We start from the raw sequence: 13423 nt of genomic DNA, 5'->3' as shown, positions 1-13423 counted from the left end.
TAAGAATGAAGCAAAAAATGAAAAATCAACAACATATGAATTTAGAATATTTTTTTCCTTAAACATGAAAAACTCAGTGAGTCTGAAACTCAGGCAAATAAGACTTGCCAAGCTCATGTAGATTATATGACTGCACTCCTACCATAGTGCCTCCAAGCCCTGTAGCTACAGTGGCATCAACTAGGCCTAAGCAAGCCAAAAACAATTTAGAATGAAATGCATTTACTTAAATCGGAAATTTTAATGACTGTACACATTATAATCAATATTGTTCTTGTGTATAGACACAGCTAATCATAGTGCTTGAAAAATTAAATATTCGCTCTTGAAAAGTGTTTGAATTTCCAAATGAGGTGTCTGTAAAAAATAATGATCATAGCATGTTTTAACAAGTACATTCTTTTTATAAAATATATTTTCATTTTTTGTGAAGTAGAGGTTCATATTTGTTCAAACTTAGCACTAATTGAGGAAATCAGCTTTATCAATAAGGAATTTAATTATCTTGATCATGAAACATCTTAAACTCAAGTACATCTTGTAACCGAAAGCTCAGCAGTTTCATTGAAAAATTCAACTGCTCTGGTGGCCTAGTGGTTAGAGTCCACCTCAGATGAGGGAAGTTGTGGGTTTGAACCCTGGCCAAGTAATACCAAAGACTTATAAAAACGGTACTAACAGCTGCCTCGCTAGGCACCCAGCATTAAGAGGTTAGTGTTAGGACTGGTTGGCCTTGTGTCAGGATAATGTCTGCGGCATGATGCCCCAGTGCTGGACATCACTATAAACTGGCACTATGCAGACACTGTAGTGATATGACTGAAAAATTGTTAAAGCTATGTTAAAAATCCAAATCACACACACATTAGTCAGATTAGGTCATTCTTCTGACACATTTATATTGTAATCCCCATCAAAAGACATGTCTTTTTAAAGTAGAGGTCATCACTTTTCTGAACTGGTGTGGTGGTGGTGATGATTGATTTTGGGGTGGGTGGGGGTAGTATAATGCCTCATTTACATGATAGGATTTCAACACAATGGCCACTGGTCGGTAGGCTAAATATATATTCAGATACTGTACCAAAGAAATTCTGTTAGTCTGGAGTTGGGAAAAAATTGATTCTTAAACATGTTTAAAAAGTGCAAAGATAAACTGTTAAAATCTGAAACTGAAGGCTGTACCAACATTTTTTTTTAAATTAAAGAATCTTCTTTTGGATTCTCACAGTCAGTTTAGGCACAAAGTTTAGGGAGAAGTGATTTCTCTTTTGTGGCTGAATCCTGTGCATGACATCTTGTAAACACATCCAGTATCACAGTTTCTAATGGAAACTTGGTAAATGTTATGGTCATTATCAGAAGATTTTGCTTCTGTTATTTTTGTTGGAGTTATTGCCCTTTCTGTTGTGCACCTGAAAGCATTGTATGACCAAATATTCTGAGTACATCTAGTCTAACAATTTTCATTGGATCACCATAAAACATTATATGTTTAATATCCATCATTTAAGTTGCATACTTTAACAAATTATTGACATTTTGCAATTTATGTTAGAGTTACTGCCCTTTTTTCTTGCAGCTAAAAAAAGAGTGACAGAAATTTGTAAATACATCTAGTCCATAAATATTGATTGATCACTTTGAAAATTGGTACATGTTATGGTAATCATACAAAGATGAGTATATTTACACTGTGCACGAGCAATGTTGTAAGAGTTATTGCCCTTTTTTAATTAGAGCTGGATGGAGTACAGTATGAGACAGAAGTTTGTGCTTTTACAGTTTTCAGTAGATTGCTGTGAAACTTTTTCCATATTATGATCATCATCAGAATATGTGTTGACAAATTATTATATTGAAAGAGTTATGCTCAATTTAGCTCAACTGTACCAGTTAAAGGTTTGGTTTGGTTTTATGGGTTTAAACTCTAAAGCCATTTTTGAACCTGGAAACCAGTATGTTCGGTGAAGGAAGAACCTGGTGAAAACCCCATGGGAAGCAACTGACAAGCTTTGTGACATATCCATATTGGTCCTGCTGAGACTCGAACCCAGACAGATGGAAGTAGGTGTGATGACAGTGATCTTTAAAGTAGAATGCCTTACATAACTCCGCCAGTTGTGGTCTGATGAAGTAAAGGACAGCTTTTGTACTAACCCAAGCATTGGTAATGACATCGAAACAGATAAAAGCATATAGATGTGCACAGGTTCACAGCATCCCAATCAATCTTTTTTCTTAGGTCCTAGAGAACAATTTGAAGTGGGAGCACCTACCCTCTGGCAGTGGGGCTAAGAGGAGCTAACTTTGTACATAGATTTTAGTTGTATATTTTTGTGTAAGATTTTACATTTAGCTTAGTTTGCACACTCTTTAAATACTGAAATTTGGTAAGGAGATGCATGTTAATGAGTACTATGCCCTCATCACAAAAGTAGTTCACTGTGCCCCATATTTCATGCTTCACTGACATGTTTCCATATTGTTTTAAGTTTATTTCACAAATGCTGCTAATGTTAGAATCATCCAGCTATGTGAATATGTTTCTCTATTAGTACCACACCCATACAGCAAAAGATGGTGACTGACCTACATTAAACATTTTACTGTCTTTCATTAAATTTTTACATTTAACTTGTGACCCAGAAGATTTTTTTTCACCTGTTTTGTATATTGATATACATGTACATAATTCATGAAACTTGGTGAGGGGATGCATCTTGATAAGTATTACTCCCTCATCACAAAAGTAGTTCACTCTGCCCCACATTTCATGCTTAAGGTTTTGCATTTAGCTTATGACCACATTAGGTTTTTTGGCACCCTGTATAAATACTATTGTACCTAGAATTGTTTACCTAAAATCATGACATTTGGTGATTGCTTCCATCTCTGTTAGTATCACACCCTTACAACAAGGTCACTGTGAGGTACTGCTATACCTGGAATAATGAAACTTAACTGGGATTCATCTCTTGATAAGTCCAACATCCTGATTATAAAAAGATATTTCCCTGTCCTATTGTTTATGTAACAGTGGCTTTTAAAATCATGAAAGTTTATAATTGGATGTATCTCCATTAGTACTAATGCATAAAATCAAAGAAGATCTGTTGCCGATCAGTTACGCTTTACCAGCATAGATTAATTATCCGTGTTTAACTCCCAACCACATAGATTTTTCAATGCTCTATGCAGCAATTTATGACCAGTACTGTTGAAAGTAGAAAGAAAAATGTTTATTCAGTGGTAAACTTTCCATATTTAATATCTGTACGTTGTATATAGTGATAGGTTATCCTAATCGGGTTAACTGTGATGGGAAGGAGAAGGCTGCATGCTTTCGGTGTGAGGCAACAGTGATTAATTAATGGAACTGAAAGTATTGATTTGTGAACTATGCTTCAACTACTGTCACTCAAGACTTTACTCAAGCCTGTGTCTTTCTCCCAGTAAATAGTTTATAACTAGAAGCAGTTTTTTTAATAATTCAAAAATATCAGTTGATTCTCTTGACTTTATCAACTTATAATAACACCTCAATTTTAATATAGGAGAAATGAATTTTCTTACTTATTAATTTGACTTAAATGAGGTTATTTACTGGCATAGTAGCTGCAATGTAAACCCCTACAACTGCTCAAATTTCCCGTCTGAATTAAGTTTTGCAAGGGAAAGGGGGGCAGAAGTTTTTGTTATGCCACTGATCCCATGACACGATGTGTGTATGTATGTATGTATGTATATGTATATATATATATATATATATATATATATATATATATATATATATATATATATATATATATATATATATATATATATATGTGTGTGTGTGTGTGTGTGTGTATCTATGTATCTATATATATGGGGGTGTATGTATATATATGTGTGGGAGGGTGTTTATGTTTGTATGTGTATGTATGCATATATGTATGTATATGTGTATGTTGTTTAATGGTATGACAACACATTATGGTATGTCGAGTATATGCAGTGCTGATTAAACTTTAAAGTTTTACATTTTAAAAGATTAAAAGTTAAAATATAAAAATAAAAAATTGAAGAAAAAATTAATTAGAAAAGAGGCCAACATTTTGTTCTCAAGAAGATCAGCTTTAGTCAGAATTTATGTTGTTGTTGTTGTAGGGTTTAACTCCATTTTTCAGCACACGATAGGCTATACATAGATGCCAGTATTAATGGTGGAGGAGGAACCCGGGAAAACCCTGGAAAGAACCACCGACCTACAAGAAGCTACTGGCTCAGAATTTATGATTATCATAATTAACCTTTATAGTGGCCTCTGGAGACTACTACAGTTAACCTTTATAGTGGCTTCAGGAGACTACTACAACCATTGTAACCTTTATAGTGGCTTCTGGAGACTACTACAATAAACCTTTATATTGGCTTCTGGAGACTAGTACAATTAACCTGTATAATGGCTTCTGGAGACTACTACAATTAACCTTTATAATGATGTCTGGAGACTAACAATTAACATTTTTAGTGGCTTCAGGAGACTACTACAACCATTGTAACCTTTATAAGTGGCTTCTGAAGACTACTACAACCAATGTATAAGTAAGCCATGTAATCATTCATTTCATTGTTGTTTGACTACAGACTCAGTTTGATCATGGTGGTGGAGGTGTGCTGTAGTAGAATTAGGGTTTATTTTGTCTTTTGTTACTATGGCCCTGTTAACTTGATTTGTGCACTGATTATCTGAATTTCATAAAATGTATTAGCCCTACATGTGATTCATCCTGAATGTCATGAATACTTCAGATTCACTCTAAAATTTTGGTCTCAAAATGAGGAAGAAGGGACATTTTCTGACGGTCATCAAGATTAGATTTATTTATTTTACATCATATATTCAGTAACCACCTATAAAACTGTAAACATCGAACAATCATAACAGTTAGACAGTATGTAGATTTCTTTTGCCTTGAGGAGAGATTTTGTCATATTTTGTTCCTTGGCAGTCATTAGATTTTATGTTTGCTTCAAATGTTTAGAACATATGTTAATGCTTGCGACACTTATTTCAGAGACGTTTTAGATATTCCATATAATATTTTTATTTTTACAGGCTAAGCTTGGGACCATTCTGGGCGTTTTTTTACCTACAGTACAGAACATATTTGGAGTGCTTCTGTTCATCCGTATGCCCTGGATTGTTGGAATGGCTGGAGCTCTGGAAGGGTTCTTCATTGTCTTCATTTGTTGCTGCACAGTAAGAAAGAAGTTGTCCAGTCAAGGGATGGTTGTTGGTTGGCATATTAGGGCACAGCAACACAAGTAGGTCATTTAGTTTGGGTAAAGTGAGTTACCTGAGGACACACCATTGTAGCCAACCCAGGCTGATTACAGTGGTGGGATTTAATGCCATTGCCATTCTGTGGCAAGTTTGACATCCTTTTTAAACCACTGTACCACTGCAGCTCCCATTTCAGGAGTGTCATGGTAGCTCAATAGATAATGGGTTCAATATATTTACAAGCCATCTGGGTCAGCTCCCTCAGTGTGTCCATGGGAAAGGCGTTCAGCTAACATTTGTTTGACTTCATGTTGTAAAATAAAGTTGAAAAGTGCTGTTAAAAATTAAAACCAACAACCATTCTTAAGGGGGCTTTTGTTGAACAAGTTGACATCAATAAAACCATTGGAGTTTGTATGTAGGGATTTGTCACAGAGTTGGCTCTACATGAACTGTCAGATTGCTGAAGTATGAAGGAAAAGTTTCAACCAGATTCTTTCCCCATTGCCCTGGCAGATGTTTGCACACAAAGCAAAACCTTCATTTTCATTTTTGTATGATCAGTTTTTTTCATATATCATTTATGTCCATGAAATACTATAATGTTTTAAACACAAAAAAGTACTCAAGCACAACACAAAATAATGATGTTAACTAAACTAGTGATATTACAAAATGGCATTCCAAACCAGCATAATCATGTAAAATTTCTTTTTTACTTCTCTGATTCTTCTGTTCCTCTGAGAATAAAGGCATTCATGTTTTCATCCTACCTGTGCATCCATTTATTGTCATTATTACTGTGTTTCCCTTTACCCTCATTTGCTCTTCAGAGACCCCCAAATTTTTAACTTGAACCACATGTTTGGTACCGAAGTTTGTTTTTTACTCAGTCTGACCCCCAGTTTTGACACCAAGGTGATTTTTGACTCTCAGTCTTGTGCCCGTAGGGGATACACTGATTGTTGTTTTTGTATTCACACATAAATATCTGGATGAATACAAATGACATTTTGTGATTTTAATTTAATTTAAATTTTAAATTTTAATATTTACAGAGATAGTACTATAACAATGTTAAGCCCTTCCAGATTTTGCTGAATTTGTCCCATTTCTTAATATGAAATATGCTCTTTGCAAATCCTTGTCATTTTATTGTGACTATATTAAAAGCATTATACAAAATAAAATAGAATTCAACACTAATTAACCAGGACAGTTAGCTATCATACAAGTATTGTAAGAACAGTTTGAGTGCCCTCCCCACCACACTCTAACTATTCATTATATCAAGCTGTCAGTATACAGGTCTCAAGAAACCAGTCTGTTGCATGCAAACAGTGAAAAGGGATATTATGGATCCAGTATTAATGGCTGAAATAATTTTCCTTGTTTGCATTTGTTTTTTTGGCACTGCCAGCAGCAGCAGCACCAGAATCAATTGAAAAGCTGTCAGTATTTACACTCAGTTGGAAATGGCATAATGGAAATGGTTTTGATTTCCGACAACAAGAAGTATTTTTTGAAAATTGTGCCATACTTAAAATTTGTGATCAGAAGTCCCAAGGCGAGAGTGAAAATCACAAAGAAAGAATGAAATAAATTTAAGATATTCTTTCCTTAAACATGAAAAACTCAATGAGTCTAAAACTTGGACAAATAAGACTAACTTCCAGGCGTATGATGTAGATTAGATTGCACTTCTACTTCACTGCCTTCAAGCCCCTTCAGCTACAGTGCCATCACTGGAATAAGCAAGCAAAATATTATTGAGAGTTTTTGCCTAAGAATGAAATGCATTACTCAAGTCTGAAATTTTATGGACTGTTTCACACTATAATCAATATTTTTCTGTGTATAGATACAGTTAATCATAGTGCTTGAAAAATAAATAAAATAAATAGTTGTCCTTGAAAAGTGTTTGAATTTCCAGAAGAGATGTCTCTATAAAGCATGGTAATCACATATATTAACCAAAACATTATTGTTTGGTATATTTTCATTTTGTGTGAATGGGGCATTCATATTTGTTCAAGCTTAACAATAATTGACTTTAACTGAGGAAAATGGCTTTATCCAATTAGATTAATAATGACTATAATTAACCTGATTGTAATTAATCTTAATCAAGTGCAAGTTACATCTTGCAGCTGAATGCTGTGCAATTTCATTGAAAAATTTTGAGTCAGATGCAGTCATAATTTCCGTCATGTTTAAATGGTAATCCCCATCAAAAAACATTATGATGTGGAGGTTAGTACTTTTCTATGGAACTGCCGATGTTGGTAGAATATCTCATTTTCATTATAGAATTTACAACCAATGGCTACAATTCAGTGTGGTAACTATATATTCAGATACTGGTAATAAGGAACTGGTGAATAAATTGATTCTAAAAATGTTTTTAAAAATGTGAGGAAAAACTGTTGCATACTTTTTAGAAGTCATAGCTTCAGATATTCCCTCAGTTACAATAGGTCAGAGATGCATTGCCTCTTTTTTCAGTAGACTTACACATCCAGATAACCAAAGCTATCAAATGTCATTAATAAACAATTGACAGAAAAATAAAAATAAATGTTGTGTTTGAAATAGATACGAATAAAAGCTGTTCATAATTTTAACATTATATCATCATTGACTTCATTCGATAGGTCTGTGTATTGGTGGCTCACATCAAGTATGACATGTATAATGATAGATAACATGTACATACTAGCTGCATCTTTAGTTGTGCCAACAGATGGGAAACTTAGACTAAGAAATGTAGACTTGACATAGTTATGCCAACAGATGGGAAACTTAGACTAAGAAATGTAGACTTGACATAGTTATGCCAACAGATGGGAAACTTAGACTAAGAAATGTAGACTTGACATAGTTATGCCAACAGATGGGAAACTTGGACTAAGAAATGTAGACTTTACATAGTTCTGCCAACAGATGGGAAACTTAGACTAAGAAATGTAGACTTGACATAGTTATGCCAACAGATGGGAAACTTGGACTAAGAAATGTAGACTTGACATAGTTGATTATGTTTACTTCCTGACTGATTCATACAGAAAGCAGCTGTCTGTTTTTGTTTACTTTGGGGATTTTGTAGCATAATTTGTTTAAAGTCAAGCTATTGATGGAATTTATTAATTTCTTATTGGACAAATACAGTTAAGAATACTTACTGGATATCATATTCATGTGTAATTTACTGTGTAATCTTTACTGGTTTGTTGGTATATTGATTCATTGCCAGCATTTGACCAATTGAAACTATTTTTTAAATTTGCTTTTTCAGTCAGTCAGGTGATAAGTTACTTGGACATTTTCCCATTTTATCCTTTAACATTATTGTTCTTGCAAGAACAAGCTTTTCGCAGAAATAAATGAAAAGTGTACAATTTGAATCTTACTGTTTTAATTTTCTTTTATCAAATCTTGTTATGACCCCCACACCAGGATGTGGTTTCCTGTCATAAAACTTGTTATGGCCTCTCATCAAGATGCAGGAGAAGAATCATGACTGTCTATTCTGCTTATCCAATCCCACTTTTTGTAACCTCATTAGCTTTGCAAACCTTATACATAATTGGATGCGTTTAGTACATGAACTGCCTATTATATATAGATGTGTCTTTTCAGAGGTTTTTTTTCTTCTTCAGGTCCAGTTCTGATATTGCTCAATTTTAGCAAATCCGTATTGGTCAGAGCTCAGCAGAGTGATCACTTTGGCATCCATTTATATGTCCATTCATTTGTGCATCAATCTATTAAAATGAATATTACAGTTTGTTAAATTAAGCTCAAAATCTTCAGGACTTTTACTTTCTTGCTAAATAAGAGGGTTAGGCTTGACAAAAAAAAGTCTCTTATCTCTCATTTTTAAACCCCTATTACATTGAAACCAGCATAGCTCATTAACCATTCAACATTCTGATGCAGTATTATTTCATGGATGTAGAGATGTACAGTTTTAGAATTTTGTCTCATCTGTCAACTTCTTTTTAAATAGAATTATGGTCTTTGAAAATAACTTTTATTTTAGACAAGAGTTGTGAATTTTGTCATTTTTTTTAATGCAAGGCCCTGTACAACTGTTAGTCTTTAGCTTAAAATAAAGTGCAAAGCAAGCTGCTTTTGTTGTTGTTGATGTAAAAGATACCTGCTTTTAATCCTCAAGTTCCCATACACATTGAGGACACCAGGTTCTGTTATAAAAATGCAACATCTATATCTGTAAGCTTTGTAATAACACACACACACACACACACACACACACACACACTGACACATGCTGTCACACTTTATACATCTCTGGTATCTTGTATTTCATTTTTTCATTTCTTCTATTTGTTTTTCTAGACTTAAATATTTTTAATCAAGAATTGGGAAGCTTTCTTTTCAAATCCACGAGTTGCCAAGCTAAATAGCTTCTTTCATGACATCAAGATGAGAAGGCAATATAAATGTCATTAGCACTTTACCCAAGTCAAATAGAGAGGTTCTGTATTAATTGCGATATGTTAGTGTTAAAATTCCACAACAGATATGTGTATCAGAGTGATTTTAGACAATTGCAAAATAAATAATCAGTAACAACCATTAATATTTTGTCATATTATATTGAATTGAAGGAAAGTTTCCATTTACAAGTTCAAAATTGAGATAATATTTCATGTGGCTAGAAAAGGTGGTTAGCTAGAGTAAGATTCATTCTGCTGGAATTTTAATGCTGGCAGCCATACTGTATAAATGCATTGACTTAAGAGAAAAATAATCTGTCAAGCTGATTGGATTTTATTCGGAGCTTATTGAAAAATAAGACTACTGCAGATGATTTTGTAAAGCCACTGGAAAATTAAAAGAAGAAAAATTAATTAAATGCCTTTATCTTCACATGCACATTTGTCTGGCTGTGAAAGAGGATAGTTTCTGTATGCTAGGGATGGCATTGGTTGTTAATTTGTCAGCAAGTTGATGGCTTATGTTGAAGTAGACAAGAAGTAGGTGTACAACGCATTTCACTTAGCATCATTGTTGACATTTTAATTGTTTTGCAGAAATTTTTAGAGGAAGAAATTTTGAGATGATGATCTGTTTCATATTGAGCACATGCATTATTTGTCTTCAAAGAAAATTTTAATTTTCAGAATATTTAATAATTCATAATGATATCACTGATAAAGAAAAAGAATTAAATTGGGATGAACTACCATTGTTATAATAGGAGATCTCACAAGAGTGTGGTTACATGTCTATCTTAGGAAAATACAGTTCATTGAGAATTCTGTATTTTATTTTCAGTTCACAAATATTTATTTATTGTATTTTGTCATACATGTTAAAAGGATCAATTATAAATATTTAAGTAATTTGGTTAATAATGGATTTGGTATTGGATGGCCTAATATGGTATTGGATGGCCTAATATTGTATTGGATGGCTTAATATTGTATTCGATGGCCTAATATGGTATTGGATGACCTACTGTGGTAGTTGATGACCTAATATTGTATTGGATGACTTAATATTGTATTGGATGGCCTACTATGGTATTGGATAACCTAATATGGTATTGGATGTCCTAATATGGTATTGGATGGCCTACTGTGGTATCGGATGACCTAATATGGTTTTGGATGGCCTAATATTGTATTGGATGGCTTAATATGGTTTTGGATGACCTACTATGATATTGGATGACCTAATATGGTATTGGATGGCCTACTGTGGTATTGGATGACCTAATATGGCATTGGATGGCCTAATATTGTATTGGATGGCTTAATATGGTATTGGATGACCTACTATGATATTGGATGACCTAATATGGTATTGGATGGCCTACTGTGGTATTGGATAACCTAATATGGTATTGGATGGCCTAATATTGTATTGGATGGCTTAATATGGTATTGGATGACCTAATGTTGTATTGGATGGCCTAATATGGTATTGGATGGCCTGATATGGTATTGGATGGCCTAATATGGTATTGGATGACCTAATATGGTATTGGATGACCTAATATGGTATCAGTTGGTTTATCTTAAGTGGAGTAATTAGAATGACTGGAAACCTTGGCAGAAATATACCTGATTTTCACTGCACATTGTTTTATAAGGGGATGGATTTCCAGGCATAAGGCCAATAAATATAAATGCTGCTGATTTAAACATGCCTAATTAAAAAACTTTGCTTGTCAGCAGTGCACATAAAGTCACTGATTTACTTTCAGAATCTGGATGTGTAAAAGCCCTAATTGTTTTAATTAAAGCATCTGCATACCACGTCTACTGCAAAGGTTTTGTTTTGTTTTTATTGGTTTTAATGGCAGATTTAACACTTTATTGGCTATCATGACAGCAGAATCAGAGCCATGTGCCTTTCCCAAGGACACGCAGAGGCTTCCAACCAGGGCTGGTTTGGGTGGGTATTGAAAGCATAACTCTTGGATTACAACTCTGATGCTATTCCAACTCTAGCTCCCTCAACTATAAAGAAGTTGTATATTGGTATAATAGTGGCATAATGCACATTAATTAATTATTGGTTAGTAACTTTGCAAAGTTGTCACGTTTAAATCTTCAGCATTTGTATTTGCTTTCTAATTAGAGCTTTTTGCCAGGGAAAGTGGAAGAAAGAATATTTATACCATCCTTGCCTTTGTGGTTATTGTTGATTGGGTTTAATGCCATTTATCAGCACAAGATAGGCTATATATGGTGGCCAGTATAACTGGTGGATTTTGCGTACTAAGCTTGTATGGTTATTATGTTTTCCTAATTGTTGAAACACTCTATAACCACAAATCACAAGACAAAAAAGGTGAGAAAGTTTATCTCCATGACTTATCAAAAGGCCTAATGTTGAATGAGTTTCGCAGGGTATGTACAGAATATGGTTTGTCTCTTGGTTTGTAAGCACATGCTATCTTTATCATAAAATATGCAAAGCCTAGGGTCAGATTACGAAAAAAGTTACAAAAAACAACAACTAACTTTTATTACATTCCTTCAAGACTTAATTGGGGACCTAATGAAATAAAACTTAAGTACCTGACATTACTGGAAATATCTGTTGATTAGGCATTATGTATTTTCAAGGTAGTAAACCAGCATATTGTCAATTAATAATTAATTTTCAAAACAGTAGAGTGGAATAAAATGCTTTTGGTGGGTGAAAATTCTATAATACAATTTTCTGAAAGATAAAAAAGATTTTTTTATAAATAAGGCCAAATAAAAAAAATATGGTTCCTGTTACCTTGAACAAATTTTAGGACAGGTTTACAAACTTGTTTTTTCCAGATCAATTTAAATGAAGCATAAAGTAGAAAAAAAACAACATAATTTGCATCTTGAATTTAACTTCAGTTGTAGTTAAATCCTTTTGTTAAATTTTACTCAAGAAGTATTTTCTTCATTTTTTTTTTCGAAATTTGTGTTTGTTTTTTTCTTACAAAAAATGTAGGGTCAGCAGTTAAAAATAGGGTTGTTCGGAACCACAGGTACTTTTTTTATTTCACCTAATCGGTGTGAGAGGAAACCAAAGTTAATTTTGGAATAATAATACCAGTACTAAAGCAGCAGTAAATTGAGAACCAAAAATTATACACTTTCTGGTATATTTAATAATTATTATTTCAACATTTTCTCTTTTGTCACAACTTGTTATATCTCTTTTGAATTGTTAAATCGCATGTTTTTATATTAAATTTTGTATATATGGCCACCATGTAATTTTTGGAGAAATAAAAATGGCAGTAGTCATAATAATAGGATCTCTGGTGTGTGTTTGTGTATGTATGTGTGTTTATATATATATATATATATATATATATATATATATATATATATATATATATATATATATATATATATATATATATATATATATATATATTCAAATTTTTTCAGACATTCTTGACATCCATCTCTCTTAGTGCCATTGCAACTAATGGTGTTGTACCAGCAGGTGGCTCATATTTTATGATCTCTCGGGCTTTGGGACCAGAATTTGGAGGAGCTGTAGGAATTTTATTCTACCTTGGTACAACAGTCGCATCAGCCATGTACATCCTTGGAGCAATTGAAATCCTACTTGTAAGTGGACTGTGAAACATGTTCACATCATGGCAGTCAAATTTCATTA

At 33.4% G+C, this 13423-nt stretch overlaps 1 protein-coding gene across 3 annotated transcripts in view; it reads left to right on the top strand.

Moving 5' to 3' along the window:
• Window positions 1–13423, top strand: part of LOC149780550 (solute carrier family 12 member 4-like) — a 241300-nt gene that overhangs the window by 114098 nt on the left and 113779 nt on the right. For all 3 annotated transcript variants that reach the window (XM_089937582.1, XM_089937580.1, XM_089937583.1), the window contains 2 exons: window positions 5105–5248; window positions 13189–13374. In XM_089937582.1, the coding sequence (XP_089793708.1) occupies window positions 5105–5248; window positions 13189–13374 (330 nt within the window). The remainder of the gene's footprint in view (window positions 1–5104; window positions 5249–13188; window positions 13375–13423) is intronic.

This window comes from Sinohyriopsis cumingii, chromosome 16 (genome assembly GCF_028554795.1).
Source record: "Sinohyriopsis cumingii isolate HCF-2022 chromosome 16, ASM2855479v2, whole genome shotgun sequence".
Taxonomy (NCBI): Eukaryota; Metazoa; Mollusca; class Bivalvia; order Unionida; family Unionidae; genus Sinohyriopsis; species Sinohyriopsis cumingii.
The sequence above is the reverse complement of the archived record's forward strand: the minus strand, read 5'-3'. Positions and strand labels throughout refer to the sequence as shown.